Source organism: Hyalella azteca, unplaced genomic scaffold (genome assembly GCF_000764305.2).
Source record: "Hyalella azteca isolate HAZT.00-mixed unplaced genomic scaffold, Hazt_2.0.2 contig4008, whole genome shotgun sequence".
Lineage (NCBI taxonomy): Eukaryota > Metazoa > Arthropoda > Malacostraca > Amphipoda > Hyalellidae > Hyalella > Hyalella azteca.
This window is the reverse complement of record NW_025934235.1, coordinates 127,994-155,204: the sequence shown is the minus strand read 5'-3', so window position 1 is coordinate 155,204 and position 27,211 is coordinate 127,994. Positions and strand designations below refer to the sequence as shown.

Below are 27,211 nucleotides of genomic sequence, written 5' to 3'. Positions count from 1 at the left end.
ATTTAAATTAAATTGTAAATTGTAAATTGCTCATATCTTTCTTGCTCTGCATTTAATTTGAAATTTCACTAAGCCTGATCGAATTATATATCTCCGTGCTTACATAATTAGTCCTAGTTCATTAATTAATTTTGCCGATTAAGTAAAGTTGAAATGTCGAACCGAATTTCCTGTTTCAATTTTTGTCTCAAAATAAACCCAATTGTTTTATTCATATATGCACTGCATGTTTTAACTGTAATTATTTTCTAACTTCATTAACAGTTAGTCTAACGGTTAGTATTCTAACAGTGAAATTAGCCAGGTCGCACAGATGTGCCTATCCTGTACGATCTGTTCTTTCTTCCCTTGAAGTTAGCTTTGTCCTCTTCAAAATGCACATCCCACCCTAGCAGTTAGCGTCATGCTCTGTATGGAATGCTTCTTCCACCCTGAGAGTAGCGTCATACCCTGTGTGGCTTGCTCCCCCCTCCCTAGCAGTTAGCGTCATGCCTTGTGTGACATGCTACTCCCACCCTAGCAGCTAGCACCATGCCCTGTGTGGCATGCTCCTCCCACCCTAGCAGTTAGCACCATGCCCTGTGTGACATGCTACTCCCACCCTAGCAGCTAGCGTCATGCCCTGTGTGGCATGCTCCTCCCACCCTAGCAGCTAGCACCATGCCCTGTGTGGCATGCTCCTCCCACCCTAGCAGTTAGCGTCATGCCTTGTGTGACATGCTACTCCCACCCTAGCAGCTAGCATCATGCCCTGTGTAGCATGCTTCTCCCACCCTAACATTTAGCGCCATGCCCCGTATGACCGAACGCTGTCTCCTCCACAGAGCGAGGTGCCCTGCCCGTGACTTGCCCCGTCTCCACCACCACCCGCCACCTACCACCACCACCACCAGCCTGCTGCAACCCACCACCAGTTTTGTCACCTGCTGATACGTACAGCAGCAGCCATCATCACCACCCCGGTGTGATTCTCTTAGCGACCGCTGCTCTGGATCCCTCTAGCGTTGTAGCTGCGCCGCTCGTGTCGCTGCAGGCTACTCCACCATCTCCACCCTCCTCCACCACGAGCCCTCCTCACTTGGAACCTTCCCCCAGCCCTCATTTGGATTCTCATCCCTCCATCATCGTCAAATCTTCCTTCCCCTCTTGCTCCTCTATAAGCACGTGTTCCACCACTGCCACCAACCACCATCAAAGTATGGCTGCCATTGAGAAACCCTTAACCGACGGTCTCTCAGCCTCCCTCTCCATGAGACTTCTCATGCAAGGAAAGGTACGTCCCGTTTCTGCTTAAACCTTCTGCTTGTATCTGGGTCTATGACTCCCTAAATATCCTCTTATTGAATTATTAACAAATTTGCCGATTGCCGACCATGTTTCTACCGCTGCCCGAGTTACTCTGGGCCTATACTTTCAAAAAAAAGTTAAGAGATAGTAAGTTCATCTGCCAATCATTGACGGCCTTTCAAGCCCAATCCACCAATCATAGACAAGAAAATAGAGCGTAAGTACTGACGTTCACTTAGCGAGTTTTGAAAGTATGGGCCCTGATCAATAGGCAATTAATCCCTAATATTTTCTTTCCTTGAACGTTCACACTATAATTTCAATCGGAGTTACCAAATTTCAAGTCAATTAAGAGTAGTTGAAATTTTCACGGTCATGGTGTGTTGCTCTGCGCTGGCGAGTTTGCGATGCAGATACTCAAATTCAAATTGCTATTCATATCAAAAGATGAATTTCATCTAAATCTTTTAATCGTATCCTATCAATTTTGGCTCTACGTTCTTTTACAGTCCTGGAAACTGTTGGATGAGTACCTTGACTTGTGAACCTTACCAATTTCTTTGCAATATTATAGACTGGTGTATGGCTGAGCTATACCTATATTGTGAACGTTCTTATTCCTTATTGTAATTTCTTGTAAATGCGCCTTTCCGTAATGAATCAAAAGCTTTTATCATTAATAATGTAACACGCCTAACTGAATTCTGTAATCTGCCTAATTATTGATGGGCCGAACTTTCAGTTTTAAACTTTCGCCCACACTGGCACGTAGGAAATAGAATTGAGTAATTTCACGTCGTAAAATACATGTGGCGTCACCAATATGGTGCCACAGAGATCGATCCAGCCTCACGTCAAACTGAGCTTCATCAGACCCGCCGAAACGCAGGAGTGACGGCACATAAAAATTTCGATGTACTTGAATTGTTCATTAGTAAATCAAGTATATTAAATTTCATCATGTATTGTCCCAATTAATATTTGCATTACTTCTGTCTTTTTCAAGACTTTTTATTTATTTTTTCATGTATTTTAATTACTTCTTCATAACTAAACATAGAAGTTAGCCTATGTCTGTTGGTACCCTTTGGTATGAATAAAGATATCAATGTTGTCAAATATATCATTATTTAACGCCCGGCGTTAAAAATGTGACGACTGATTTTTCTACCCACTTAACTTGAACGATTTATTGTCAGTAAATGGCGTGATGAATATATGCGTCACTGCTGCTGTCTTTGGCCTTCTCTCTCTGTTTAAATGCTCTTCCTCGTTACACTTTGATCGACCTACCTCTCACTGGAATTCACTCTTGCTTCTATTATTAAGAACCTCCTATAACCCTGCAATTATTGAAAGTGTCCGCTCCCTTTGAATCCTAAAATTGTAAAATGATTCTTTGAAAGTAGGAGTAGGAATTCATAGGAAGGAGGAGAAACTCTCATGGTAGATGTAACTCTTGTAAAAAAAATTCATATTATGTTGATTTCATCACGGCCGGCAAGTGCTTTCTCTACATTCGCAGGTAAGTGATACATTTTCAAATACAGATTGTGCCGTAAAATCTTGTGTAATCGTCGGTAAATATTATTTCTTTCCAATTAACGCGAATAAAATCTTCCTTAGAGAAATTAATTAAGACGCAAATGATCATAGATCGGCTTCAAAGCGCAATTACAGCGTTTGAACGAAGAACGCATACCCAGTCCTAGAAAGGCATCAGTATGAAATGAGGTTGAATGATTTTCTAGAAAATATTTAATTCCATCTAGTACTACCTAATAAAATTTGACATCTCTCTTTGTTGCCAGAGAATGTAATTATTTTCGAATATTTGCTGAGCATTGAGGCTGCAGTCAAGGTTTACGCTCTTAATTCCAGAACTGGAGTGCCTTCAAGTCATTATTAGAAAGCGGTCTCGTGTCTCTAATGACGAACGAATAATTTCACACTGATGTTAATATATCGTCGATATTGGTGTTCTGATCTACGGATTATGATCCTAATACTTCAATTACTACACGTTTTGATGAGCGCAGAGTTGGTCGGTCTCAGCCCTCGCTCAGTGTAACTCCTTCCTCCCTGCGCGAGTTGTTTCTTCTAATGAACGCATTTAATGATCAGTATTATGATGCTTGTAATGGTGTTCCTTATGGCTATGCCGTGTTGCTACTCGCAGGCCATTTAAAATTAATTGAATATGTACTGAAGATCATTATTATTCTATATACATTATTTTCATGTCAGTCTGATTTCTTGACTAAACTACCGGTACCTCGTAAACATAAATAAAATTTTCGTAGGAATCAAAATCCCTTTTTCTCATACAATATTTATTCTAGGAAATTAACAAACTCCATTTGCTGATTGCAAACCAGTTTTCGTTTTGTGACTTTGAATTGATGAAAGTTTTTTCTTTGATTCGTTGGTGAGGAGAAGACTCCCAGTGATTACAATCCAGGCTATTGGATGCCCCGATAAAATTCTGATCGAGCTGCTTTGATCGCGTGAGATGTTGTCTCCAAATGTTGTCAAGGACGATTCTTTGTAACTTGTAGAACTCACTCGCGATGTTCGCTTTTGAAAGCTGCGATTAGCACGCATTCCTGAGGAATGCTCTGTCTGTTGCTGCTCAAGTCAATTTGATTGGATAACGATAAACTAATGTTGTTTGGCTTCGACATCGTTTCGGTTTCACAAGATATTCAGTCAAGCCATTGTCCTTTTATTGCCAAATAGGAACAAGTCTTCAGCTGTTCTAGTTATATTTTCAAATTTTTTTGTTATTTTTTCGCTGGCTTGCGTCGTCTGTCTTCGAAAGTTGAGGTTGCGGAAAATACGGAATTATAGGTATATGCAAATACTGTCAATTTTATTCCGAATCGCCGAATGAATGAATTGGTTTATTATTTTTTACGTCTTGCTTAGTTTTTGAAGCGCCGTCAATTAGTGGCTAATTCTATAGGCCTGTAGGAACTGTTGGCATTCTGCAGCATCTGTTAGTAATCAGCAAATAATGTTGATTTTGATGCGCCTTTTTCTGGTCTTCTTCAAAGTGACAAATCGTTAGTTGCTCACTTTCCCAAGCCAACTCTTCTTTTGTAACTTCTCATAGCTACTCTTGCCTTGTAACATGTTTGTTTCGTTATCTCCTTCTTGTTAACAGTTCTTTTTTTGACACCCTCCTTATTTCCGACGGTTCTTAAGTTCCGGCCCTTCCTTTCGTTTCCTGCATTGGTTCTGCTTAATTAATAGACGCGTGCTCATTGTATTCATTAAACCTGTAGCTCAAGCTCATGGCGTTAACCTAACCTCTAAAATTTCATTCATTTAAGCTATTACTTCTGCTAACCCTAACGACAAAAGCTTTTAATCCAGCAACTTTCCCTGATTAAAGTCGTTACTACTACTAATGTCAATGATCGAATCAATTAACTCCTCAGCGTCGTTGATTTAGTCCATCACAGTGTGAGTATTAATCATTTTGTTCTCAGTCGGGAACACGCGTGTCACTCACACCACACCTCGTTTGTTAAGCCTATCTTCCTTCGCGAATTGCGCTTAGGAAATCCATTTCCAGTGAATAGAATTAGTTTCTCCTTAGATTTCTCCTGACTGTTCGATTAATTATTTTGCACATTTGTGTAGTTGCTATCGGACTCCTGTTTGGACGGCAGTCAGACCGTTCCGCTAAGTGGTTCTCAGAGCTCTCGTGAATCTCACTCACTGGATACGCTGCTGCCGACAGAGCGTCCAGTATTGCCTGCATGGAGTTAGCTCATCTCTCAAGTCACGCCTCATTGCTCCGGTCTAGCCGCTACTCACTCCGAGTTCTACATGATTCAAGTCATTACTCACTCTCGTGAGCAGGGCTTCTCACGCTCAACCCCTGCTCAGCGATCGCTGCTCATTACTGCAGCGGCCGTGAGCGCTGTTAATCATGAGCCATGTCGTCTACTGATGAACCATTCAAAATTATGCTCAATGTCATTCTGCTCACGCACGTGTTGTTCTCTCTCGTACGATTAGAACTCCTAATGCTCACTCTCTTGCAGCGTGCACTCGTCCGGATAGTGTGAGATTTCATTATAGTTTGCATTTTTGGAGTTTGTAAGTTCTATTTTATGTTAAATATTTTGGTATTTATTTTTGGTAACGATTTATTCGTGAGTTTCAAATTTTCCAGTGCAACGCGTTTTCGTAGCTAATTTACCGCCAGTGGCTCTTCTTTCGATTCGAAATAGATTTTCACAATGTCAAATTTGTAAATCTGATGGCAAAATTTAACATTAAAAGCTACGATAATTAATTCGATGGTCATCTTTTGGGGGCTTGAAGATTTGATTGAAACGAATAAAATAATTTTGTCAATCAGATTTGTATCATTGACGACTGACAAATTATCATATTAAAATCTTTTGGAAGCAGATCAATCAGAACAGTTTAACTTGTTGCGAACACCGGGATTGTGAACTGAGGCCAGGTAGATCCTGCGTAGCCATACAAGATTAAACTGAACAGATAACACTCACTGCTTCTACTCGTGCAGCTCGCGCTCATACAGATAGCACTCACTGCTCACACTCGTGCAGCTCGCGCTCATACAGATAACACTCACTGCTCACACTCGTGCAGCTCGCGCTCATACAGATAGCACTCACTGCTCACACTCGTGCAGCTCGCGCTCATACAGATAGCACTCACTGCTCACACTCGTGCAGCTCGTTGCACACTTCAGCAATTACATTGCCGCGGAAAATTCGCCGAAGCTTTTATTAGCTAGTCGGGGCCTCAAATTGGTGCGGCTCCTATCTACTAAAATTTTGCATCTGGTGCAAAATTGAGCGGTGGTTTTTCTGTTCTGATTTTCATGACCGATGGCGGCGGTCTCGCCCGTGTTGCTGCCGACACCGGCAGTGCTGATGCGACGTAATTGTGTTGCGTCCGTTGCTTCTGTTCTGCCGCGTTGCCCCACCAGATGATGCTGCTTGAGTTATGATTCTGATGCTGGTGCTTCTTCTGCCGCTGCTGCTGTGGCTGTTTACCTGCTACTCTCCTGAGCTGTTGTTTGTTCCCTGTTTGTACCTGTAGCTGCTGTCGACCTACCATATTATTTTACTATTAACTGTTTGTGCTCGGATCACCGCTGCTGTTACTGTTGCCCAGCTGCTGCCTGCGCTGTTAGTTTCTTGTGCTGCAGTTAGTGCTTATGCCGCGGCTGCTGTTCACCTGCACGAGACCGAGCCCGGAGCTCTGCCCCCTGACCACCTTATTGATTTTCCTGGCTTTCTCGAAATGGAGTATTGGAGTCCCGCGCCTTCAGGGACTCCCACACCCGTGATCCCGGCCTTCTGCTGCCGTAGGGACCCGTGCCTCCACTCCCCTCTACCGGCACTCCCACACCCGTGATCCCGGCCTGCTGCTAGTTACGGTAAGTTGCTTCAGTTCAGTTTTGTTAAATTACGTCTTCTCCATTTACGTTAGAACAACGCTCAAACGTCCGGCCTGAGGTGATCGGTGTACTCAATTGCCTTTCACAACGGAGGACACTAAACCCTTTTCTCAATGGCGACAGGATCTATCTTTATATATAGTCTCTCCATCACAGAACTTTTTTGTGTTTTTAGACTATTTTCCTGCGTGCAGGAAATGTATTCGTGTACGTAGCCTCCCTCCGTGAGTGCATGAAATGCGTTCATGTACGTAGCTTCTCTCCGTGCGTACGTGAAATGCGTTCTTATACGTAGCTTCTCTGCGTGCGTGCATGAAATGCGTTCATGTACATAGGCTCTCCGTGCGTGCATGAAATGCGTTCGTGTGCGTAGCTTCTCTCCGTGCGTTTATGAAAAGTATTCGTGTACGTACTACGTAGCTTCTCTTCGTGCGTGCTTGAAATGCGTTCGTGTACGTAGCCTCTCTCCGTGCGTGCATGAAAAGTGTTCGTGTACGTAGCCTCTCCGTGCGTGTATGAAATGCGTTCGTGTACGTAGCCTCTCTCCGTGCGTACATGAAATGCGTTCGTGCACGTAGCCTCTCTCCGTGCGTGCATGAAAAGTGTTCGTGTATGTAGCCTCTCCGTGCGTGCATGAAAAGTGTTCGTGTACGTAGCCTCTCCGTGCGTGTATGAAATGCGTTCATGTACGAAGCTTCTCTCCGTGCGTACATGAAAAGTGTTCGTGTACGTAGCTATTTCTCCGCGCGTATATGAAAAGTGTTTGTGTACGTAGCCTCCATCACTGCTCGACTATATATAATAATAATAATAATATCGCTCAAATGCTACTCTTTCAACGGGCACGACTGCTGCTTGAGGTGAACTCATATTATGCGCCGTGTGTCGTCACCTGATTGTCATGCCTGCCACGTGTTGCTCCCGCCAGGCTGCTCCTCTTATAGAGGTTCAAAACATAGAAGTCTAACCTGTGTTCCCTGTTGGATTGATTTACTCTACCTTGACACTTCGCTCTCCATGTGAGTCAATTGGTCGTTGTAAGCTAAATATATGATGAAGCTTATTTACGTCATTTGCACTCCGTGTATCTTATTTCCCTTGGTTTGACTGGCAACGACACAAATAACCCTTGTTTCGATGTCTGACCATATACTTCTTCCATTACCTTCCCTTGTAATCGTGTCATGCTGACAATTGAAGTGTCATCTGAGAATTGCGTTGATATTAGATCGTTGCAACACAAGGGTGTTGACGCGCTGAGCAGAACAAGCGGCTCTATTATTCAGCTCATTGAGTGAGGACCTGCAGGCAGCTCATGTCCACTCATGGATCTCTGCATTGATTTTGGATTAGATCCTCCGTTGGCAGCTCCTGCTTCCCTACATTGATACGCACTCCTAGGGAAGGGCTGGAAAGCCGGTCCATTGTGTTGCTCTTCATATGTAAACGGGAAGTTTTAATTTCACTTCATAGGTACCTACTGTCAGTCGTGAGAAAAGGAATGCCAGGCCCTGATTTAGTTGCCTTGTATTGAACATAATGACAGCCATCGGGAAGGACCAACCGTGGTTTACCAAATAACCGGTTATAATTTGCCCACTGCATGGCTGTTATTTGAGTTGCATTCGTTTCTCGCGTCGTGTATGACTTTCAATGTGATCACAAAACGTACTGCAGTTTTGTAAGCAACTAATTCCCACAAATAATAACGTATTGTAGGAGCTCATCCAATTTACCTGAAGGAAATTAACCCTTGAATGCCTGAATTTAATGCAGAGACCACGTCATGTCGCTCACTGGTGTTTGTGTTCACCGCGTCACACAACATGGATGTAACACTTTTGGTTATCGTTTGACTTGGTAGGCATCGTATACTTGATACAAGAAGTGCTGCAGGCAAGTAGCCTGTTTACTATTGCCTTTATAGGCAGTAATTTTATTTGCATCATTTATAATACGCGATATATTTAAGAATTGAAACAGAATATTGCTGTAGACTTTCGTCTTCACCAACGTCATAGAACCATCTTTCGAATGGGATAAAAACTAAGAAATAACTGCACTTTTTTGTCAGCATAATCTCTTTTAGCTATAGTGGTTGCATTACTTTATCTTAGAAAATCGTAGTTTATCGATGTTATCTTTAATTTTTTGCTCGATAACATTTTTTTTGATAAACACAATAACCGAAACACGATTATAGATTTTGCAATCTGGTGAGTTATCCAAGTGATCATGCCTTGTGTCTTCTATGTGTTCACTTCCACTTATATAAACTACCGGCCAACTCATGAACAGAAACTTGAAAGCTCTGTTTTCTTTATTTGCGCAATTCTTTGTTCTCATAATTCAGGATTATTTTAAGTGCCTATTTGAAACCAATTTGAATTATAGCTTCTGCTGCAACATTTGAGCTTAAAATCAGAACGCAATCTACTTCAGCGTTTGTCCTTGGGCTTGAAATAGTAAGTTGTGAGGACTGTGAGTGTTCCTGCAGCTCGCAAAAACTTCTGTTGTGACTTTTAGTTGGTACGAGGCCTGTATTTCCAGCCTGTGATGCCGAGAGCACAAGTTCAGTGCGTGGTCACGCAAATTAGTCTTTGTTTCGTCGATGGTCATGAAAAATGCGTGTGCATGTGTCAGCTGCACCGCGTATATCATTGAACGTTGTGTGAACTTGCTATTCGCTGGGATCCTTCCGAGTGTATCCTATCTAAAAACTCGAGCTTTATTCTCCCTTTTGGTTATTGTATTTTAATGTATTACTTTGCCCAGCCCTGGTTGTTGATTATTTAGTGGCAATCAAAATTCCTGTCGCTCTAGTGATTTACCTCTTTAATTAATAACGAGCTTCTTTATAGTGATTTTTTCAAGCAAATCAATATACCGTGACGTTTCCATGTTTACTCCAGGCGAAGTATGCAATGACACATCGTAACACCAAAATTTCACAATGCTTTTGAGTGCATTTCTTCTTTGCTCATCATTATAGAATGAATCATATGGAAATGATTCGATGATTGACATCCTATATGTGCGCCGTAGTGATCGATGTCCTGAATGATGAGATGCGCGAGTGCCGTTCACTTCGATTCACTGCCATCGAGCGTCTGACACAACCAATAGCTCATCAATTGCAGATTTAATGTCGACCCTCAAGACGATAGCAGTTCCCATGAAAAGCCTGCTCAGCATGACAGCCTAAATGTAGTTTTAACAATTGAATTGATCGCAGCTAGTGGCATTTACAGGATGATTCACGGAAACTTCCTGATTTGAAAGCTCAATAAAAAAGAACTAGTAAAAATATCATTACAATATAAATTTTATTGAAAAAGTGCGATCTTGCCTGCGACGGTTGTAGAGCGATCTTACTTGCGACATGTAGTATCGTGTGGTGTAATAACGTTGCCTCAATTATTAATTTCGAAATTCTTACTTATTTTGTGATGCTAGTCTCGGGTGTACACTTCGATCGCCTCGATCTTGCCTCATCTGCAACCAAATCAAAATTATCCAGCGAATATTTGATGGCCGGCCGCCAGCTATTGACGGCCGCTTATAATCCGCCCTAAACTCACAAGAAGAAAATGCCTGGCGCAGCTCTGCATGGCGGTCAGCTGCACGGCCTGCTGCTGTACGTGCACCGAAACACTTGTGTCTCGTGGCAACACTTCCTCTCTTAAGCCGGCTCATACAAGCTTGTTTTTGTTCTATAGTCTATGAATAAACTCTTCCATTGTAGAGTTTAGAGTACAGATAATCAATTAGGCATCAAAATTCACAATAGAGTTTAATTTTTTGTGGCTCTTTTCAATTTTGTGTCAAAACAACAACCAGTCGCCAAAATGTGGCTTGCCTGATTGTTTTTATTGTATCGTATTGCGGGTGTGCTGAGCGTTACGTATGGTTGTTGTGAATAACAGGCGTTATATGAGCGTTATAATAATAACAGGCGGCGTTATGTACGGTCGCATCGCTCCTCATAACCATCGCTTCGATTCATCATATCCTCCCAGTGCCGTATGCCGGCGCTGCTGTTTACCGTGCTGATGGTTTCACCGGTACTGCTGCTTGGGCCACTCGCCGCAATCATGTGGTCTGTCCTCATGATCCCGTGCTTTCTCTCGGCTCATTATCTTGCATGTGGTGTATTATTTTACCCTCCTTTGATCGCTGGTGTCGTTCTAATGTTTACGTATATAACCCCAATGTTTCTCTCACTTATATGGTTTGAGTTTATTTTATCTACGTACTCAATTAAGCAAAGTATTTACCAAACATATGCTATCTGGTCAGTGTATTATATTCACTATTTACAGGCAGTGTTTAATTTCCACAGTATATAATTTTCTATTGGTCTCTATCTTGTATCAAATGAGCCGCCACCTAGCATAACGTATAACTGTGTTCGTTTTCTATTGTGCTCTTACATCAAGTATACTGCGCCCTGCATAGCGCTCTATTGTGCTCTTATATCAAGTATACCGCNTGTCAGCCTGCACCACTTGTGTCAGCCTGCATCACTTGTGTCAGCCTGCATCACTTGTGTCAGCCTGCATCACTTGTCAGCCTGCGCCACTTGTGTCAGCCTGCACATGTCGGCAGTGACGGCTCATCAGTTGAATTACTTTATGTCCAAGCTTATACTCTCAGAATTTCGAGTAGCGAGAAAAAAATATCTCATTCTTTCATTCAAAAAGTCGACTGTTTAAAAATATGTAATATTTCCCTTCCAGGTTGATAATGCAAGTTTCAAAATTGCGCATTTATACTCTCCTATTCTCATATAGCCGTAATTCGGCTGTATTAGAATATAGCCGAATTACGAATAACGGCTATATGAGATATAGCCTATTCTCATATAGCCGTAATTCGGCTATTCGGCTCGTAACATAGCCTTTTCATTTCTGTTTCCGATTCTTGAGAATTATCTCGCACATTTTGTAGAATATTGTGTAGGTTTGTTTACTTAAGAAGACTCGTCGCTGGTACCCGGGGCGAGTATTTATTTACCTTCACGGGAACGCTCTCTCGAAGTTACTCACCAGCCTCAGCAATGATTTTCTTCAACAAAATCTAGACAGATGACGCCATATTTCTCGGCGGTCAAGCCACTGACTTTGTTGAGGCTTCTTTGTTGTTCTTCAAATCTTGCAGGACTTCCAATGAAGTTTGTTCCTCAACAGATTTCACAAGTTAGAATTGATATGAGTGAATCCTCTCAAACTCCAATTTCTTTTTGTCTGTTTTTAAAGCTAAATATTGTTATGTGCGGCCATTTATTTGGAATTACATCTTCAATTATTACCCAATCAAGGCTATTTCCTACAATAAGATTACCCGCCAATGTTTTTTGTTTTTCGGATTTTGACTTTTTTTTTTGTCTGTGGGCTTCTGGATGGTCGCTTTTGAACTGCATTATGTTCCCAGTTTCCATTCTTTTTTTGATCTTTCAACTTGTTAGTTGTGAAGTTCTTCCTGTCATCATTATTATTGTTTTTAGCGCTTTGTAAAAAAACATTCAAATTCGTCGATTAATTTTAATTATTACTCTATTATTTTCCTAAATTATGTAAAATAATTCTCATTTTTTCACACGATTAATTAGCAGTGCCGCTGTTTCTATCTATGGGCTAAATTAAAGAAAATGCGTTTACCGACCGAGAAAGTGGAAAAAGATGTGTCACGAAACGGTGGGAAGTGAGACTTTGCACCGCAACTAGCATGGCGTGCGACTTGCGCCGCGACCACGAAACTGGCGACCTGCGCTGGCCATTGCGGCGACCAAGTCAAGCAATCCGCTGCAAAACTTTTCTAGAAATGGAACCAGTTTGTTTGGCAAGATGGCGGCGCTGCTTGCAGGCTGCTTGCACACTCATGTCGTATGTGCGCTAATATAATTCATGGAAAAATTTCAATATTTGCGTCTAAATTGAAAATTTAGACGCAAATTTTGCTGGTTACATCTAAAGAATTACTAACTTGAAGCATCTTAAATTGAGCAAATCGGCAGCGGTAGATTTTAAATTGACCTCGATAACTACTTGGAAAGTATTTGCTTATTGAAGAATTACAGGTATTGTCGGCATCCAGGAAGCGAGACGAAATTTATTGGAACTCGCGCCCCGCGTGTCTTCCGTTCTTGCTGCGACAGCCTTCTCATAATTTAACTTCGCTCTCAAACTTTTCTTCATGTGCTGTACTTTGACGAAACTTGAGGTATACTTTTTAAATTGCTTGGCTTGTATCAACTCCGTACCAAATGCGCCATCTTTTTTGCGACAAACTTTGATTCAGGATCTGGACCGTTTGCATTGCTTGCTTGTATGGCTTATATGATAGCATTGGGAATATTAGGAAAATCACATTTTACATTAAAAAACGGTAGGAATGGAGGAGTAAAAGTATAATTGGACTCATTATTTCGCGTGAAATCTGTTGCAGCATATCCCTGGTGGTTAAGTGTGAATAAAATTATTATTCGTCGCCTATGTAAGAGTGCGCACGGTTCCTGACCAATGTTAATATGATGCTGCGACCATCACTATTATATGATGCTTGCTACTTGAGCTCTGTGTGTTCTCTCTTGTCATGTGTGTTCTGTGTACTGCGATGTAGGCCATCTGAGCGCTCTGTGTACTGCGATGTAGGCCATCTGAGCGCTCTGTGTACTGCGATGTAGGCCATCTGAGCGCCTGTGTACTGCGATGTAGGCCATCTGAGCGCTATGTGTACTGCGATGTAGGCCATCTGAGCGCCCGTATGCTGCGATGTAGGCCATCTGAGCGCCTGTATGCTGCGATCTAGGCCATCTGAGCGCTCCGTGTACTGCGATGTAGGCCATCTGAGCGCCGGTATGCTGCGATGCTGGCGCAAGGCCTAGCCTTGAGTTACGACTGCAATTTAGTCGGCCGGTAAGATTTTAATCATGTGCGGTATCCTGCGCTGCGATCTAATTAAAAACCTGCACCGGATAATGATGACTGACGCTCAAAAGTCGCGAGCCTCGCCGCCTTCTTCTCGAGTCTCGCATCCGACGACGCCATCTTGGCTGCTCCAGTGAACCCTGGACTGCTTATGTGTAGTGGCCTTAGTGGTTACTTGCAGCCATTGCTTACTTGCTGCCATTGGTTACTTGCTGCCATTGGTTACTTGCTGCCATTGGTTACTTGCTACCCTTATGTTACTTCTTACATGAGGTGATTTCACATGTTTGCTTCAAATATCTGAATAAAAAGCTAGACGTTCCTTTCATTTTTTCCTGAACTCGCTTCTAATGAAATTTTAGCGACGAATGAAATGTATGAATTACGGAGTAAATTTATTGGATGCTTCTCGAGCTCGGAGTATCTCTGGAAAGCTAGCGACGTATATGCTTGTGCTCGGTGCTTTCACTTCGCATATATGACAACAATACTATGCAAATAATGAGTCGAATGACAAGTACCTATGGGGATTTTACTGGTAATTTCAAGCACTTTTGAAACGTTCGTAAGCTTTAGGCTCCTTGCGGTCAGTTGGCTGGTACGAGGCTATAATGCCCTGTGCATGAAATGGTTTATTCAGTAAATACAATATATTCAATGCCTAATTAGCTTTTCAGGCATTGACATTTATCGATGTGTTAGCTTCATCGTTGTGTAAGATATAATTAGTTGTTATTATTTGGAAGTTTTTTAATTTCGCCTGAACGAAGAACATTAAATTAAACTGATGAACTGTGATCATTGACAAACATTAAAAAACTTCAGTATTTTCTAGCTAATACAGCTAATAAGTGTTTCGGGGGTCATTATGAAGCATACATGTATTTTCTCTAAAGTTCAAAATATGAATGACGATATACAGCAATGATTATTCACTTTGAGTTAAACGTGAAATCTGACTGCTTTCGCTGCAGAATTTCGTAGATGCGTATAATTTTCAAACGAGGCACGTCTCTCGTTATTGAACTCCAGGCTCATGTCTTGCTCACGGAACTCCATTCGTGTGTTCTTTTTAGTTTTCTCTTCCGTCGAAATCTGACATAAAACTTGCATAAAATTCCAGTCCCTAAATGAAGCGGAATCTTTACGAGTCAGAAATTACTGCTCGTTTTTCGGTGTCGAGCTAAAAAACTGCAGTAGTCAAATCTGTCATTGATTTTTTTTTATCTTTTGCTCATGAATCGTTCGCGGAAGTTTTTACTTGATCGCTTTGAAAGGAGATGGATTCCTCGTGAATGCTTCGTATGTTTTGCAAGTAGTCGTCTAATGTCGACCGAGGGCGATTGTCGATGTCACTCGTGACTTCATTTCATTACGGACGTAGCAGCGCAATATCTCGGCGAGTGCTTTATCGGAGATATTTCCTGCTAGTCCTTTATGATCTGACCCTCGCTTGTCTTTGAACTCAAATCGAAGATGTGGCGGGCTTCCATCTGTCGGTATGGTGTACTTGCCAAGGATTCTTGTCTAGAATTTAATATCGAACTCAAACGTGGCGCTTTGCTTCTACGACTTCCCTGTTATTCGTAGAATGAGAACGTGAAATATCCCAGTTCATAACTTCATATTGACTAATTTTAGCTAATTTTATTATTCATTGTATCTCCAAATTTCCGATTACTCGCGTAGTTATATCGTAATAATAAATTTTCGATTCAACATGAAAAATCGCACGTGTTCACTTCCTCTTTATGACTTCTCCAATTTTTTCTCCGCGATTAAAAAAGAAGTCGACTTATTCTGTTGGGGTACACCAAGGATTTTGCATGTTAGCGTCCATCTCTGAGAGTTTCACTTTTCTTTTACAGACATTTCTTTTTGTGCTGTGGTTGCATTTCATCGCGTCGTGAAGGAGGCCTTGAACAGTAAAAGAGTTTTGTCATCGACGCGGAGCTTTCGTGGTGTACCGCGATCAATAACTGCCCGAGACATCTGCTATAAAAAATATTTCAAGGAATTATCACGAAGACACTCCTGCTTTTAACGTTTTTTTATCATATTATTGTCAATTATTTCTTATTTGCTCGTATTCGATTAAATTCTTTGTTGGATTCGAGCTTTGACTGCTCACTTTTCTTAAAACAAGACTTGGAGTGAGAAATATAATGCATGAGGAGTTTTCTCATATTAGCCTAAAGGCAATAAAAAAAGAAAAAAAGTAACGCCTGCAAAAAATATAATATATCTAAATTCCACGTAAAGTTGTTTTAGATTGTGTTTCTGCATGCCGGCTTCCTTTTGGATTCAAATGAGCATCGCGACTTTAATTCAGTAACCTGATGCTCGATAGTGTTTTATTTTTGTTATTTAGCCTTTGCAGACGAAGAGTCCTGAAGCTTGGATGCGTTTTTATACGTAAATTCCTTGTAAGTAGGTGGATGACGGTATAGACCGAAAATTTACTGAGCAAAGATGTTGGAAAGGATCAAACGATCGAGTTTTGTGACATTTGCCGAACAATCGTAATCATGTTTGTTAGTGCTAGTATGAGGCGGCTATATTGAACGCATCAAAATTGTTACTGTACATTCACGAGCATGATTATTTTGGCGCAGAATGCTGCTGTATGTATAAGTAATCCAGTAAAGAGAAGGCGGGACGAGTTTGTCGTGTGGTGTATTGATGCTCTCGAAGCTAGTACGAGGCGAGCGCCTCAGCCTCTCCTATACCTGATCAGTTCTCATGGCTCGACCAGTGGCCGTTGCTACCAAATTTACTGCTGAAGTTTCCTGTGGGATCCGGTGATCTGTTCTTGCCTTCTCTTCCGCGAGCTCCGACTTTATTCGGCCGTACGTGGCAGGCTCAACTTCCCTCCCTCATTTCTTTCCAGACTCGTCATTCTTTGGCAGGTACTAATGATAATTATAAATACATGCTGTTTTGTTACCTCCTAAGAAATAAAAGCGCTCTAAGCTGTCACAAAGATCGACATTACCCAATTGTTAATTTAAGTTCACGGAACAAAAGTTTGTGCATTTAGATGTCAGTGTCCCTCTATTACAGTCCTCGGTTCATTGTCGTGCATTTTAAATTTTTAATTGCTCGCTGTGGAGCACTCGAGCAAGATCCCTTTTCCTGCTCCTGAGTGTCGTTGCCTGCTCTTCTCTAAGTTTACGGCGCCTCTAATTGTGAGAAATTCTTTGCCGGCTTCGACCAGCAATTGGCATTAGGGCAGCATCACCGGTGATTATTTGGCGCGGCCTTTCTCAGCCAACGCCGCTCCTCTGGCCAGACATGGAAACATCGCTTCTTGCTCATCAAGACGAGCCTTTCTTGAGATACATACCTGCAATATCTGGAGTTACAGCTTGCACTGCATCAGGCTGACCACAGTCTCTCTAATTCTCTTTTTTTCTTCGACCTATAATGCCCTGATGGTATTATCGATCTGTGGCAATAAAACAATTTTTTACTTAAACAAATATTCAAATGAATGATTCTTCCATTTTTGTTCAAGGATTATCTAAAATAGAGTTTTTGTTGACCGAGTTGAAATAATGTCTTTTCTTGCCAATTTTTCCAATGTCGCGATTTATGCCAAATGGCTACAATTTACAGTTTTATCGGATGACATTGTACCGAAATTTCTTGTGGCAGGAAAATTTTATTGATTGTCAGATATTTATTTGCGCTCTTTATAGCCAACTCTCTAACACGAAAATCCACTTGGCACCCATTGCACGGGTATGTCGCCTAATGCGAGCGTTGCCCAAGCACTAGTATAAGGGCCGTTAAGCAGTGCCTCTAATGAGTATCGCTGAGAGCTGGGCCTCTCCTTCCAGTCACTCCTTGCATACTAATAACTTCAGCATCTTACGGCCTTCATTTCTAACGCTCTCGAGCTCTTGCCACATTTTCTTTGTACCTGATATTGGCGCTGGCTTGCAGTCACTGTGCGCGCGCGCCACACACAAAAACATATTCCTTGCTACGGTCGCTAAGGGGTTTCTCCATATTGCAACGACGATTGCAAGCATTCAAGGCAGTATAATGCCATCTTTTATTTTATTACTGATTTAGAATGGTGGTGAAGGTAATGGACTAGCAGTCGATCAATTGATACTCTTGGTTGGTAAAGCTTTGATGCAGGAGGCGTTCTCGAATTACGGGCCTTACGTCGGGACGTCGGAATCCCGAGCTGCAACATTGCATGGATTTCAACCTGAATACTCGACAAACTTTGAATTATTAATTCACAAAGATCGTCGTTTTCTCAACAAGAATTTGACCATCACTGAGGCTATCCTGCACGGCAATGGCGCACAGACGGACGACATGCTCATGGCAGGATGCGCCTCATGACGACCATCCGAACCTCCTCCGGCCAACGAGCCTCGCTCTTCCTCTCCACCATATAAGCTCCCTGCTCCTCTGCGCTCGCTTGATTCTTTGGCTCCAATTTCAACCTGTATCTACTACTGCTACTGTACAGACTTTTATTTGTTTTTGAGAAGTTTGGCTGACGTCGTCTTCATTTGCTTTTGCATCTTTCCCCGTCTGTTTTTTCTGTAAAGTTTATTCCATTTTTCCCGCCGTATGAGGCTTGTTTCTTCACAGCTAGGTCACGTTTACTTCTATGTTAAACCTGGAAGCAATCCTAATCATGCCACAAAAACTCGCCGCAAGGAAGTAATGATGTGTTCTTACGTTTTTTTTTGGGGAGGCTCGCAGGTGCTCAGTATTAGCGTAATGCGCCTCCCGCCTGCGTTGTTATGCATCTCCAAACTTGCTTTTTGCAATATGATGACTTTAATTATAAGGCTAATTTGTTACCACGACGTTGAGATTTTGTTGCGTGAAATATTTGTTCTTCAAAGCGGTTTGTTTAAACTGTTTCATTTCTATTAGATGCACATGTTATGTTTCATTGCTAGCACTGCAGGTGGCAAGCTAGTAGAACAATTGTCGCCTGATGGATCGTACTATTGAAGTTTTCAATTCAATCGTGCAAGAAGAGTAAAAAAATTACTTTCCTATTAATTAATAATTGTTTTTTAATAGAAGGGTAATATGTAGTAACCAATATTCAAACAAATTTGTTCAGTTTTTCATTACTTTAGATATAGAGATTTGGACTTGACATTCAAATGAGATAACAGTCCATGTATTGAAGTGCGTGCATGCAACCTTGCTTTCACTCAACTTTGCCCGGTCGGAACCATGACCTGTAAAAATTTAATAAAAATTACAAGTAACTATCAACCGTTGAACTAAAACCATCTGTCGTTAAATGACTACTTGCGTGGGAAAATATTGTTGCTGCTTGCTTTGTTGCTTAACACAACTGACTAATTATTGAATTTCCAGTGTTGCCTGCTGGCACAAACTGCGATTAGACTTGTTTCATGCATAGACGCGTTGATGAATCATCCGTTAGTGCTGGAATTGCGGACATTTTAGGCGATGTGTCGTCACAAATTGCATCCACTGACTGTACAATTGCATTACTCAGTTCATTATGCAGCTCAGGCTTGCAGCTGCTGTCGGTACAGTCAGCTCCGCTCGTTTATAAACAATTACTTCAAGCTCATGATGCCGCTGATGCAGGATTCCGAAACTACCAATTTTAAAACGTGGCGCGGACTCAATTCCTACTTTTTTGGCCTCCCTAACATTTAAAACATTATGCGTTCAATAAACCGTCACGGTATTCAAAATATGCCCTAATATTGGCTTTGACATATTCTAATTAATTTTTGTAAAAAAATGTAAGGCAAAGTATTCCTGCTACGAGGTAACGACACAGTTTCAAGAGATGCCCAGCTATCTCTTCGAGTTGGCCGAGGCTTAAACCGAGCGCATTCTATTCTATTCGTCGGACCATCATCTCGAGTTTTCAGTTTTTTAGCGGCGTTTGCTCGCCAACTTCCTAAATTTACGATTTCTTATCGTGCGGCGGCAGGCTCTGAATCTCGGACCTTCGCGCGCGCTACGTACACAAGCCATAATACGACAACCCGCGCTAGAGGTAGAATACGGCTTGCCACGCGCTAACACGGCGACCCGCGCGAGAGGTAGATACGGCGTGCCACGCACTAACACGGCAACCCGCGCGAGAGGTAGAATATAGCGCACTACGCACTAATACAGCGATCCGTGCATGAGGTAAATGCGGCGCATCACGTATTAATACGGAGTCCCGCGCGAGAGGTAGAGTACGGCAGACCACGTATTATAGTACGGCGTCCCGCGCGACAGGTGGAGTACGGCAGACCACGTATTAGTACTGCGTCCCGCGCAAGAGGTAGAATACGGCAGACCACGTATTAGTACTGCGTCCCGCGCAAGAGGTAGAGTACGGCAGACCACGTATTAGTACGGCGTCCCGCGCAAGAGGTAGATGATAAGGTGAGATACTATATCCAATTAGCCAATACGCAGCTGCTTGATCTTAGGCCAAGATGAAAGTAACTCCTCGGCTTGTGCGAGGGGAAGAATCTGACGACGTAAGCCATACTATGAAATCGAATATTGCGGCACAATCACTTATTTAATGACCACGCTCCGTTTATGTAAATTTCAAAATCTCATGTAGATCTCCAAATCTCTTTTTGTGTGCGGTGTAAAACTGTCTTGACGTAAATTTAGTATAGCGTGCTGAGTAAAATACGGCAGACTGAATCCTGCTATACGGCGGTCTTGTGTACTGCATCCTTGTTTATTCAGTTGCCCTTGATATATTACATACAGTATTCTGATGTGTGAAGCTATCATGACTACTAACCATTGACAGTGAATTATATTAAAGTATGGTGATTAGTTGGAAACAAATGGCCGAGACAGCGAGTAGTGTATATGGCAGAGTGATAATTCTCTCGTGAGCAAACGACCTGGTATTTTATTGGTAGCGCGCGCTTGCCGTGAGTGTTATTGTTATGAAGGAAGCTGCAATAAAAGGTTTTAGCATCTCTGCCACGCAGCCATCACGATGCAAAACACTCCTTTAACTTGGCTTTATTGATTTCTTGGTCTAGACCCAAAAATTCACACCTAGCGCACCTTAAGCTGTGTATTCAAAAATGAATGAATGATCCTGAATTGCATGATGATTGGCGATTCAAACTTATCTATAATCGCTCGCTTCAGCCATGCACTTATTAGCGGATTGCCCGCCCAGTTTTAAAAGTCAATACATTTTTTTATTGTTTTGAAATCTTATAGACCGGTTTGTTGAACTCTTTTATTCCGATAACTGTATAGTCGTAAATCATCATTGCGGCAGAAAAAATGCAATTTCCCACCTACTCCGATATTTTGAAGGAAGCTCATTTTAAAACGTGCGCTCTCGCATGCCATGTGCTACTTCGTTATAATTTTTAGCTCTGATGAAACTGAATGTTCAGAACTGAAATACTGCACCAACTTTAGAGCTTCTTTTGATAATATCAGCGATTTTGAGTGTCGGGACGAACGAACCACCATTAATTTTGGGATTTAGGATTTCGTGCGGATTTTTGGATGAGGAATTAGCTGATGGTTTTGTTGTTATTTTGTCGCGTGGAAGGTCGCAAGTATTTATTTTTATAAAGCAATAGCTAGAGCAGGAACCCTTGAATCAAATTAATTTGTCCTCTCCTAAAAGTAAATGTGATTTTGGTTTCTTTCGGATTTGTATAAGTTACCATTAATCGAGTGAGTGTAGCCCTCCCCAATTAATGAGGTATAAAAGAACAAATTACTCTTCGTGGTTAGATTGTGAATACAACGCATTTTTGCGCGCGCGAAAAGAGTGAAGCTATTAGTTTAGTGCAGTGTAATTAATTGTTTCATCAGCTGGTTCAGAAATGTTCCGTTCCTCGAAATGCGTCTAGAATAATATCACTGATTTTAGTTTATTTGAATCTTGCGTTATAAAGTATTTAGCTCGCAATCCTCTTCGCTACCTGAGCAATGCAGCGATAAGAGCCCCCCGTTGAATTGACTCATGCCGTATTGTGTTAGTTTTGCTAATTGAAAGACGCTTTTCATTTACTCCGGCTCTTCTTATTTATTTTCGACAAGGACAAATGTTCGACACGTTTGAAAACAATTAAGCTCATCAGACTTGTACCCATTTTGAATTGGTGTGCGTAACTCGTACCATGAGTCGATCAGACTGCGCGTGCATGGTAGACATGCACGCATCTGTACGTGACGAGGTTCTTGTTGTTAAACGTGCCCTGGACGCCTTACAAAACGTGCTTCGTGCTCGTGTTGTGCGCGTAGCTGGTTGGTGTATAGATAACACTCACGAAACGTGTTAACATTTTTATCGGTTTTATTCTCGTGAGCATTAGCTGATCTATCGAGAACAATTTTGTATCTTTTGAAACGTTTGTCATCATTGATTGACCTTGACACATCAAACGTTGGAGTTCGTCGTCAAGTTTTTTTAATTTTCTTTCAATTTTTGAAGATTTTGTGTCGAATTACTTCATTTCAATTTGTTCGTCTGTGCCATGATTCTATTTTGTAGATCAAAAACATAATTATGCGTCCCTTCTTGACCGGACGTCCCTTTAGAATTCTAACGTTTTTAAATGTGTCTAATGATATTTATTTAACAGAAAAAGATCTTAACCGATAATAAAAATTATTTTTCCTGTCATGCTTACCCTAAAAATGAGATCTAAGCTTGTTTTTATTCTTCACTTACCGAGCACCGGGTTATATGCTCTATGAGGTCGCTCGTAATTTTGCTCGTGAGTAACATGAGCGGCAAGCAGGTTAGGTACCTCATGCGTTCCCAAGACATTCGCTAATTGCAGCTAAATGACTCTCGTTTGGTTGATGATTGCGCCACTGATCTACGGAAAGCGCACCGCCGTGTCGTTATTTGCTGGCCAGTCGTTTGTCTCGCGCTGCGCCCGCTGCTCCAGGAGATACAAGAGGCTGTGCATGCTAGCGCCTATGAGACTGCGCTCGTGGTTTACTTCAGACCAACGGCTCAGGGATGAGTGGGACTTTCTCTTTTCCTTCCTGTAATCTTCATTTAATAATTCCATTTTGATTTGGCGTTATTCGTTTATTATTCAGTATGAAGGCAGTCACTGATTTATCTTTCTGAGTTGCGCGACGTGTCGTTGGTGTTGTCAGCTGTCATGGATTTAAAATTATTCTGATTTTATGCTTGAAGTTATCTCATGGTTAAATCCGGATTATCGTCGCACTCTCTAATTTTGCATGCAAAAAAGAAAACATTTCATATATCTTTGGTGTCAAATATAATCTTTGATCTCATAGATTTTATTCCACCATAAACAAAGCTAATGGAAAAGACTAATTAATGCACGACCTAGAGAATGAAACACAAGTATAAGGAAAATATTTCTTATTTACGTTGTAAGTTGAAGGATATCCGAGGAGGAAAAGGTCGAAGAATATTCTGGTCATTCGTTGGCTTCTTGCGCACTGGCCGAGTGCCTTTGTGAATAGCCTGCCATTAGCCTGCAGTGTAGCCTGCATTATTGCGCCCTCGCAAAGTGCTCTGCCTGATGATGCTCCTGTACCCCTGCCTCTGTGTCTCCAATGTTGTGTATTGGATGTTGTGGTGTGGCGGTGGCTATCACTGAGTATATCGGGTGCTGTTTTTTGGTACGTGTGAGATAAGAAAGTGAAGTGTAACATCGCCAAGTGGCGTCGACGTATCGGCTTGTGTTTCTTGTAGCGCTTCTTCCTACGACCCGCCATGTCTGGGCTCGACCTGAGATGTATGCGCCGCCATCAATAGCGAGATTATTATTGCGTCGCGATATTGATGCTTGTTGCATCTGTGATGCTCTGCTGCACACGCCATCATGTCACCAGTGAGGAGTCCAGTGAGGAGCACACGCCATCATGTCGCCAGTGAGCAGCACACGCCATCATGTCGCCAGTGAGCAGCACACGCCATCATGTCGCCAGTGAGCAGCACACGCCATCATGTCGCCAGTGAGGAGCACACGCCATCATGTCACCAGAGAGCAGCACACGCCATCATGTCGCCAATAACTCGCTTGACGCTGCTGCATGATAGACGCCGTAATTACTGCCCTGCATTCCATTACACGTTCCAGCTCCCGTGCCCCGACCCTAATTTAATCAACTAACCGATCAGCGTCCAATGGCTTATGCCGCCCCCGTCTCCGCTCTTGCAGGGGTGCGTGCTCAAGCCCGTCTTCATATTCATGCTAATTTTGAGCTTTATTTGACATGCGCGTGAACCTTTTAAATTAAACAACAATTATGTAGACTGGAGATGTCGGGTGAAGCGCAGAGATCTTCAGGGAGCCTGTAACAACCTTTTTTTTGTTTACGGTAAAATTGAAGCTTCATGTGAGCGTGTATTTGCGAAGTAAATCAAATAGAGATTATTCGTTAAACAAACCGTAATTTAATTTCAAAGTGTTTGTGCGGCTCTTCAGTTAAGCCCCGTCCACGCAGTCAAACTTATCGTCAGTCTTGCATGTAATGCCAAGTTTGACATGGAAGACGGAACGTATGGACACGAAAGTTTGAGGTCTTGCATGCATGACGGGTTGGGGAAATTTGAGGTTTGACAAACCTGGAAAAGACGGACGGGCGAGACCTTTGGGTTCAAGCAAGGCTGATGTGACGACGCATTTGAACATGTGGATGGATATCCGTCTAATCAGTCAAACTTCTCCCTCTTCAACTGTAATATTGAGCGCTGTGTCATTATATATTGATAGCTCTAGTTTTGTACGAAAAAGACATTACAAGTTAATTATACGACACACATCACGGTCGCACGATTTCTTTCACGAGTTCATAAATATTGACAGCAGTTTTCCATGCCCATGGCAAATTGAATCGTAAGGCTACAGGGACACAAAAGGGCAATGACCGATGTAACATTGATTAAGTGCAATGAAGTATATATAGATACTGCAGCTAACAAGGTATTCGTAACAAAGACAGTCATATTATTTCGTACTGCTCGTCGAAAAGAATGTGTCAAAAACATTATTGACCCTCTAAGAAATTTTTCTCATTATATACCTTGAATTGCATTTTCGGAATATTTTAGCTGGCCTTGCAGGTCTCCGGTATTATTACACGATCAAAGCTTGTTTGGAAAATATAGTTGCGAACTCGAGGTCTTAGTAGCCTCGTCCGGTTGCCAAAAATCTTATAGCGGAACAAATTTGTTCGTGAGGGCTGGTCGAAGTCCTCCCGTCGATGTCGTTTTTTAAATGTAGGGTGCTGCAACATTGGAGGATTTGCTTTAGATTTCCATGCCCCTGCGCAAGTATAGTTACTGCAGTCTCACGGTTCGCCTTAGAATTCACGTAAAAACTTCACATGAGATTCCTTCCCTCTATATAGTAACCACTGTCGAGACCACCGCGTCCATCTAAATCCCTACAATTTAATTCCGTTTGCCAAATTTGTGATCAATGCAGCGATGAAAACTACGTCTTTACACTACCGAGGGAGCAAAAACTGAAGAGAAGTTTGAATCGTGCGGACGCCCGTCAGTCTTCCGTCTTGCATGTCAAACTTTGGCGTGACATGCAAGACTGACGATAAGTTTGACCGTGTGGACGGTGATTTAGAGTGATTTTTAAACAACGCTTTAACATCAATTTGGCGCTTGTTTTCCTTTCCTTCGATTGTATATGTTGGTGTTGCAATACAGATGAACTCGAGTGTTACTGTCGGCTTGTTATTCACGGTGAGGTTTATTTGAAATTCCGGGAATTCATTATCAACTCGCATGTTGACCGCTAGTTTAGTACTGAATGCTACAGTCCATGCAAACCAGCCAGTAGCATTGTTTTTTATTGTTTTGGGGATTGCATTTTGTATTGTTGTGTTAAGCGGTGGGTGGAAAATATAAAATGTTCCAAGCAAAATTTTATTCTATTTTATCAAGCAATCCATTATCAAAGAAGTTTAGCCCCGCTCATGATAATAATAATTTTCAATAAAAGATGAAAAATAATAAAAGTTATTCATCATCTCGATTTTACTTTCTACTGAGAGCGGAACAATTTTTCGCTGTCGTTTGAACGATCTTTATTTTATAGCTCATTGCCTAAAAAAGACCACTCTCTCTTGGGAACGAAATATTTGTGAGGAGGATCAGTCTTTCTCAGGCTGTGCGTTAAAGCTTGCAAATCATCGCCATGCTTGTCGATGCAGTTCGCTGATATTGACATTTTTGTGATGAATAAACCATGTTATAGAAGGGACCTGGGCTCAGATAGTCCTTCTTACCCGACGTTAGTTTGTATATATTTTACCCATAGTATTTCATTTAACTATTGAATCTAGCATTGGATGAGGGTCCATAGCTGTACAATATGCACGTTAACGACGCTGCGGATGAAGCAGGCTCGGCAACAACATAACCGCCGCATCGGAAATATATTCTCCCAGGCGGTCTCCGTCATCATCAATATCGGCTGCCCATGCTCAGCTCACGCTTCACTGTAATCCCTCAAGAAAAACCCTGTTGCGTTTTAAGCCGCCAGCTGCTTGAGTCCGTAACGTTCAGTTTGCCATGGTCTAAGGAATTGCTCTTATACCTTCTCTCTCAATATTTTTAGCACCCCTTTGATTGATATAGTATTTATAGTCAGAAATGGCTGTGTACATTCCACCCATATAACATACCAGTTGATCTAGAAGTAATATACGATAAAGTTTCAGTTAAACACAATATCGTTAATTGCTTGTTGGCTTTACGATGCCTCAAGCTGACTGACCTGCGAACCTTTCTTAATTGACAAGGTTAAGTAACTATAGCGGGTTTCGTTACTACCAATTCTGATTAGGGCAATATTTAGAGATTGAGACTTTCGAATTTTAATGCTGGGTTCGTTGACAATTCATACGCTAAGAAGATAATTGACTTGGCCGTCTGATATTTGAAACCTTCAACAAGTTACTTAACTTCAGCGAGAAATTCCCGAGTGCGGGTTGCCTACAGCAGGAAGATATTCGTGTTAATTAGCACAACGGTGCTTGTGAGTTTGGTGCTGCTTGCGCGCCTCAGCGAAGGCGTTAATGACTGCGAGGTTCATTTAGCGTCGACCTCTGCCGTTCGTGACGCGGCTCCTGACAGCCGCATGTGCAAATTGCTGCCAATTGAGTTGCGCTTTGCAAGCTTCTCTAATTGCCTTCCTTGCATACGCTTTAATTCTCAACCTGGGTTACTGAATGTCACATACCTGGGCTTGTTTGTACTTTTCCGTGCATATTATGTTTCGTTTCAATTCATTTGTATGTTGCATAATGCATATGTTTCGACATGGTACGTGAATTAAGATTTTATATGTTATGATTTTTTTAGATGTTATGATTACGTTTTTATTACTGTTATAATTTTTTTGGTCAGTAACGTAATAAAGTCACAGTGTCTATTGAGAAAGATAACGAGTAGTTAATTAATGTCTGGGTTTATAAATGTAATTGTTATAGTTGTAGAAACGAAATTTTAGTGTGGTCATTTATGATGCCAAATCTGGATGTAACCGATTCTAGACATCGCAGAACT

General features: G+C 41.8%; 1 protein-coding gene across 5 annotated transcripts in view; it reads left to right on the top strand.

The window, feature by feature from the left end:
• LOC108677851 (poly(rC)-binding protein 3) overlaps positions 1–27,211 on the top strand; it is a 127,032-nt gene that overhangs the window by 43,013 nt on the left and 56,808 nt on the right. For all 5 annotated transcript variants that reach the window (XM_018166147.1, XM_018166144.2, XM_018166148.2 and 2 more), the window contains exon 2: positions 825–1,273. In XM_018166147.1, coding sequence (XP_018021636.1) covers positions 1,199–1,273 — 75 coding nt within the window. In that variant the 5' untranslated portion in view covers positions 825–1,198. The remainder of the gene's footprint in view (positions 1–824; positions 1,274–27,211) is intronic.